This window comes from Mandrillus leucophaeus, unplaced genomic scaffold, assembly GCF_000951045.1.
Source record: "Mandrillus leucophaeus isolate KB7577 unplaced genomic scaffold, Mleu.le_1.0 Scaffold49, whole genome shotgun sequence".
NCBI lineage: Eukaryota > Metazoa > Chordata > Mammalia > Primates > Cercopithecidae > Mandrillus > Mandrillus leucophaeus.
Window position 1 is genome coordinate 4,016,029 of NW_012105253.1, and position 7,644 is coordinate 4,023,672.

The 7,644-nt window shown below is 38.1% G+C and overlaps 1 protein-coding gene across 1 annotated transcript in view; it reads right to left on the minus strand.

The window, feature by feature from the left end:
* TRIM24 (tripartite motif containing 24) overlaps window positions 1-7,642 on the minus strand; it is a gene marked incomplete at its 5' end in the record, with an annotated part of 148,600 nt that extends 140,958 nt beyond the window's left edge. Inside the window, one exon of the mRNA XM_011995508.1 lies at window positions 7,483-7,642. Coding sequence (XP_011850898.1) covers window positions 7,483-7,642 — 160 coding nt within the window. The remainder of the gene's footprint in view (window positions 1-7,482) is intronic.
* Window positions 7,643-7,644: the final 2 nt, after the last annotated feature.

A 7,644-nucleotide genomic window follows, 5' to 3' on the forward strand; every position in this document is an offset into this window, starting at 1 on the left:
AGAAAGGGGTCGTCACATTGCAGAAAGAAATTTGAGAAACTTGTGTATCTAGGTGACAGTTTAACTTCTAGAAGAAAAATTAAAAAGAGAAATCTGGGCAACACAGACAGATTCCAACCACAACAATACTACAAAAAAAATCAAAAAAAAAAAAAAAAATTGAGAAAGGGGTCGTCACATTGCAGAAAGAAATTTGAGAAACTTGTGTATCTAGGTGACAGTTTAACTTCTAGAAGAAAAATTAAAAAGAGAAATCTAGAGACCTAAAAATGAAAGTTTACAAATTACCCACATTTGGGTATATTTAAAAAGGTACAATGAAATTAAAAAGCGTTCTTCTGACATCAACTTTCCACCAGGATAGAGTAACTAGTACTGAGACAAGCTTTCCTGTCATTAATTACTGTATATTACCAGGACAAATACCTGAGGCAACTTTTCAGACAATGGACAAAAGGCAATGCAGTACTGTGATCCATGAGGAAAGAGAAGCTCGGGTGAGTAAGTCCCCTAAATCTTGATTCTCTAACTGAGGACTATCTTGGTGGTTCATGGAGCTACAGCCAACGAAGAACATAGCAAAGGAGCCAGAGAAATTTGGGGATTGTGAACCAGATGGAATATACAGGGCAAAGCACTTGGGAGAAGGGAGCTGAACAGAGAAAGGGTGCCAGTAGTCTATGTAAGGGTTTTGCCAAGTCCTTGGCTGAAGGCTACTACGCATGTGCAGAGCAAGTCCATGGGAAGTTTACCAGAGAGCAGCTGCTAAGGGATTGAGAGAGAAGCAAAGATACTGGAGGCCAAGCAGGAACAAAGAGAAAACAAATAAAAAGATGTCAGTCTTAAACCTTGCCATACCAACAATTACATAAAATATAAATGGATTAAGCAAAAGCAAAAATTAAAAGCTGGGATAAAAAAGTAAGACAACTGTATGCTATCTATAAGAGGCAGTTTAAAAAGCTAGAAGTAAAAGCATGGGAAAAATATACCATTCAAACGAACAGATTTTAAAAAATGGCATTAATATCAGACAAAGTAGACCATAACACAGCATTATAGGAAACAAAGAACATTTCACCTTAAAAAAGGGCAGGCAATTCATCAAAGCTTCAAAATACCTGTAGCAAAACCAAGTGAGGTATATCTCAAGAATGCAAGACTGATTTAACATCTAAAAATTAATGCAAGAAATACATTAACAAAAAAAGGACATAAACTGCATGACCATTTCAATAGACACAGGAAAAGTACATGGCAAAATTCATCACCCATTCATAATAAAAATTCTCAGCATATTAAAAATAGAAGAGAACTTCTTCATTTTGATAATGGGCATCTATAGAAAACAGCTAACATATTAATGGTGAACAATTGAGTGTTTTCCTCCTAAGATGAGGAATAAGGCAAGGAAATCCTCCCTCATTTAATACTGAAATTCAACTTCTAGTCAATATTGTATTGGAGTCCTTGCTGGTGCAATAAGAAGACATAAATTATTAAGAACAGAAAGAAAGAAGTAAAGCTATCTCCCTGTAGACCACATAGAAAATCCTCAGGAGTCCTCAAAACAAAAAAAAAAACTATATTTAATAATCGAATTTAGCAAGATAATGGGATGCAACCAATAATCGTATTTCAATATACTACCAACAGTTTGAAATGAAAATTTTAAAAATATATACAGTATCATTTAACATTATAAAATATTTAATATTTATACTGTGTAAACAAAAACTGTACAAGAATGCTACAATGAAAACCATAAAACAGTGCTCAGAATTTAAGAGATAAAACATATTCACAGATTGGAAGAATCAATATTGTTAAGAACATTTTGGCCGGGTGCGGTGGCTCACGCCTGTCAATACCAGCATTTTGGGAGGCCAAGGCGGATGGGATCACGAGGTCAAGAGATTGAGACCATCCTGGCCAACATGGTGAAACCCTGTCTCCACTAAAAAACACAAAAATTAGCTGGGCGTAGTGGCGTGCGCCTGTAGTCCCAACTACTCAGGAGGCTGAGGCAGGAGAATCAGTTGAACATGGGAGGCAAAGATTGCAGTGAGCAGAGATCGCGCCACTGCACTCCAGCCTAGTAACACAGCAAGACTCCGTCTCAAAAAAAAAAAAACCAACAACAAAACAAAACACATTTCCCCCCTTACCCAAATTGATATCTAGATTCAATATTATTCCAATCAAAACCATGACAGACTTTTGTGTAGAAACTGAAAGATTCTAAAATGTATAAAGAAATGCAAATGACTTCAAAAAATCAAAACAATTTTGAAAAAGAACAAACTGTCAAATTTCAAAATTGGGTGAGAAGAGTACTATAATCAAAAAACATTATGTATTAGCTGAATGGACAAATCAATAAAGAATAGACCACACACAGATGGTTGATTTTTGTATAAAAATGCCAAAATAATATAATGAAAAAGCACTCTCTTTAATAGTGTTTTAACATACAGTTAAAAAAAAAAATGAACCTCAACCTCACACAAAAAATAACTCACAAAATGGATTACAGGTTTGTATTTTAAAGCTAAAACTATAAAAATGCTGGGTTAAAAAAATGGAGAAAATCTTAGTAAACTTGGGGTAGGCAAAAAATTGTTAGATAGGACACAAAAGTCACCAACCATAAAATAAATTGATAAAGCAGACTTAATCAAAATTTAAACCTTTAGCTCTTCAAAAGACACCAAGAAAATGAACATGCAAGCCAGAGTCAATAGCTGCAATACATGTATCTGACAAAGGACCAGGATACAGAATATATATAAAGAACTTTACTTTTCGATAAAAAGGCAAACTCCCAGCCAGGCGTAGTGGCTCACGCCTATAATCCCGGCACTTTGGGAGACGAGAAGAATGGATCACTTGAGCTCAGGAGTTGAGAGACCAGCCTGAGCAACGTGGTGGAGGTTGCAGTGGGCTGAGATGGCGCCACTGCACTCCAGTCTGGGCAACACAGCAAGATGCTGTCTCAAAAAAAAAAAAACAAAAAAAAGGCAAACAACCTAATTTTTTGAAATTTGCAAAAGACAAGCCAAAATCTCACCAAAAAAGAATGACTACTAAGCACAAGAAAAGATGCTCATCATTATTCATCAGAAAAATGAAAACCAAAACCATGAGCTAGCTTTTCTGACCTACTACAATGGTTAAAATTTAAAAGAATAACAGGCTGGGCACAGTGGCTCACACCTGTAATCCCAGCACTTTGGGAGGCCAAGGCGGGTGGATCACCTGAGGTCAAGAGTTCAAGACCGGCCTGGCCAACACGGTAAAACCCTGTCTCTACTAAAAATACAAAAAAAATTAGCCAGGTGTAGTGGCAGGTGCCTGTAATCCCAGCTACTTGGGAGGCTAAGGCAGGAGAATTGCCTGAACCTGGGAGGCGGAGGTTACAGTGAGCCGAGATTGCACCACTGCACTCCAGCCTGGATGACAGAGTATAAGACTCCGTCTAAAAAAAAAAAAAAAAAAAAATTTTTTTTTTAAGACTGACAATACCCAAATTGGGGAGAGTGAACAAACTCTGGAGGGAACTGCTGGAGGGACTATAAAGTAATACAAGCAGTGTAAACATACATTTATCATAAAAAGAAACTCCAATTCTAAGTTATTTACTCAGGGAAATGACAAATACCTTTAAGTTTTATTCATAATAGCCCCCAAATTTAAAAAATACTTATTTCTACCAACAGGTGAATAAACCATGTATAGGACTGACAGGTAACACAGATCATTCTTAAATATTAATCCTTTGGAATTAAAGCTTGCACTCATGAGATGATTTATACTTTTTGCCAAGAAATCAGTCCCAGAATAGTTACATATCTTGTATACTGCCAGTTAGTAAAGAAATCTTGGAAAAGGGATTTAGTCTTATATTTTACCCTCTCTAGACAAATAATGTGATACCTTTCAAAAGTTATGTTCTCAGTATTTGTTAAAAATAGCTCTTCAATATTGTCTTTTAGATATGGAGGGGAAAACTGCTCTCAAACTCTCAGTTCGCTACTCGTTAGCCGAACAGTATGTTAACACTAAATAGTACACAATGTCATAACATTTCTCTAAGATCAGTTTGTTTTCTTAATGTACATAAAAGAAAATCCATTTTCTCAAGTTTTGCCTCTTTCCTAGATATAACTGCATACTAACAAAATGACAGTTAAGACTGAAGGAGTCATCCAATTTTAGCTTGTGGTCATTCATCCTCATTCCTTCCAACATGTAGCCTGAGAAAAAAAGACAGTTAAACCAAAGTTTTAAAACAAATGTTCTCAATGGGAGCTTGGTGGCCAGTGTAATTGTATCTAAGCATTTATAAATTATACTTTTCTGTTGTTATTTGCTTCATTTTATTTCTCCTTTAAAACAGTTCAAACATTATGTTTACTTTTGTAAGAAAAATGTGTTAGGAAGGATTTTTTTCCCCATGAAATTCATTTAGGATGACAAAGAGAGCATGAAAAAGTATTTTATAGAAAGGGAAACTAGATCTGAAACAGTTTTAGAATACTGCTTGTGTTAAAGAAACAATTCTAGAGTATAACTGTATTATACTCTAGAATTCTGTAAGTATGCCAGACTAGGTAGAATCGGACTTAAAGGAGGGAGGAGCCTAAAGATCTAAGTTTTTTTTAGGTGATTCTAGCGGTGTTAAAGTTTGAAAATCTCCAGTTTCTGAAATCTAAAAAGTGTATGAACTGTAACATATTTGGCCTCAACACACCTATTGTTTGGCCTATAGCATGGGCCCATAAATTAATTGTCTGTGTGTATATATATTTATGTGTATAAATATTCACATTTTTAATTACTTGACAATACCTAATACTAGAAAAATTTTGTTAAAAATCCAGATTCAGAATTTGCATTAAATAAATAAAAGATCCTTCAATACTTGCCCTGCACTCACATGACAAAGTGCTATGGCTAGGAGTCTGCCCCCCTGCTTGTACTCCCCATCATTTCCTATCATTTTACCCCAAGGCTCACACAGTTCTCCATCCCAACTACCTAATTAACCCTTCTGTAATAGATATTACTTGACTTGTGATGCCCATACTCACAAATTCATTAAGAAAATGAAGAAATGGTTTGATCAAATGAACCCATTATTTAGTTAAGAAATGTCTAAACTTTTGCTTCAGCTAGTATTAAAATAAGTATGCAAGAAGAGATAAAGGGAGAAAATACCCAAGTCACTAAGACTCAGGACAGCATTTTTAATTTATTAAAGATAATTTTAATCCTTTTAGAGGTTATTTTAAAGTATAATTTGTTAAAACCTTTTTCTTAGTATAAAAACAAAAACATCTCCCAATTTAAATGCTTTCTTTGAACTCTTGCTTACAATACAGCATAAAGATAAAAAATATTCAGATTGTAATTACGTACAACATTTTGAGAAGCATGGAATCCCAAACTTGTCTCAGAATTGAGGATGATAACTTTATGATCCATGTTCTCATTAATTCAAGTCCATATGTCATGGCCAGGCAAACAATATATCTTAATTCTATAATAATGCACAATTCAGATCTTAATTGGCTACTAGCCTGTTTAACCATTTAAAATATAAATGGAAGAGGCCGGGCGGGGTGGCTCATGCTTGTAATCCCAGCATTTAGCGAGGCCAAGGCAGGTGGATCACCTGAGGTCAGGAGTACAAGACCAGCCTGGCCAAAATGGCAAAACTCCATCGCTACTAAAAAAAAACCACACACACAAATTAGCCGGGTGTGGCGACCCGCTGAGGCACAAGAATTGCTTGAACCCGGGAGGCGGAGGTTGCAGTGAGCTGAGATCGTGCTACTGCATTTCAGCCTGAAGGACAAAGCGAGGTAGGAAGGTAGGAAGGTAGGCAGGGAGGAAGGAAAAACCAACCTTAAAATGCGTCTAAGAAATAAGAACAGGCGGGGTACGGTGGCTCACACTTGTAATCCCAGCACTTTGGGAAGCCAAGGTGGGCGGATCACCTCAAGTCGGGAGTTCGAGACCAGCCTGACCAACATGGAGTAACTCCATCTCTACCAAAAAAAAAAAAAAATACGAAATTAGCCGGGCGTGGTGGCGCATGCCTGTAATCCCAGCTACTCGGGAGGCTGAGGCAGGACAATCGCTTGAACCCGGGAGGCAGAGGTTGCGGTGAGCCAAGATCGCACCATTGCACTTGAGCCTGGGCAACAAGAGCGACACTCCGTCTCAAAATAAACAAAGAAACAAGAACTAAGGTTTAAGCTTTCACCTGTTCGAACTTTCCAGTAGTGGGCCTCTTCAGAGCAAACTAGTGTGAAGGATCTGAGAGTTTGTTCAACTTGCAAGCTAACAACCTTACCAGTTTCACGGATGGTGATAGAAGACACTCAAGGGTCAGAGACACAGGGCAGTCTGTTTTTTACTCACAGAAACAGCATAAGCCAAAGCATCAAGATTTTTGCACTAGTTCTCGGAACTCCAGGTTCCCACTGGTCAACGTGAAGAGAGCCAGCTGACATCTACACAGGCAGTTCCTTCTCTACAGGAGAGGAACCCTAAGCTTAGGGAACCCTAATCTTTTAAGATGGGCAGTAAGCATGCCTACCCTTTCGCTCCAGAGGGAGACATTATTCTTATTATGCTGGATAATACGTATCCCTGCCTCTTGCTCTGGTGGAAGACACTATCCAAGGCTGCTCTTTAGATAATATCCGTGAAAAACAGAAACAAAGGGCAGTCAGTATCTTCCTGGCAAGGGTGCTGGCAAGAGTGAAGAAACGGAGACGCATGGAAAACTGTCTCCTACAAGTGGATACTGGGCCTAACATGCAGTTAAATAAACGAGTCTCGGACCACAATCTAAAGTATCCATTTCACACTTCCCTTAACGTAGCGCAAAATTAGCATTTTATTTCAAACTAAATCAACTATTCCCTCTAAAAAGTATTAAAAATGCTTTTCCACTTACACTGTATTTTTTTAAAAGGAGGTGCTCAAATATTTGCAATAAAATTTAAGAACTGCCAAGTGTTCTACCCAAAACTGTATCCACTTAAACTTACTTTAAACGTTTCAAACCTGTTAAAGTTAGCAATGGGAACACCTGTCAAAAGTCTAATTCTACAGTAATAAACACCACAAAGAGAACAGTAACTTCCAGCTTTATCTATAAAATACCAGGAAACCCTGCACCCCAAATCACTTTGCATTATTTCTCTTCACCGTCTCAAAATAAAACCCTTGAAAGAGACACACAACAAAACAGCGTCTCTTGGTTCCTTTGTCCCCAGCAGAAGAGAGGGAAGAGAATTGGGAACTCATTAAGGTAAAGAGCCCCAAACATGCAAGATAAGAAATACATGACATCCGATCTGCAATCAGTCATGAAAGAAAGTCACCATCACTTCATCTTCATCCCTCCCTTCTCCCCTCCAGCTCAAATAACGTGGGTATAGACGAGATGATCAGGATCATATGGACCTGGACAAAGCTTTGTGGAGGCAGCGGGCGGGTAGCAGTTAACTGGATGCAGGCGGCCAAGAACCCGAGATTCCGGCTGCAGGCGACTCCGCAGAGGTCTGCAAAAGTGCGGCTGGCAGGGGCCGCCCGGCTGTAGAGAACGCGGAGCGGCGGCGGCGGCGC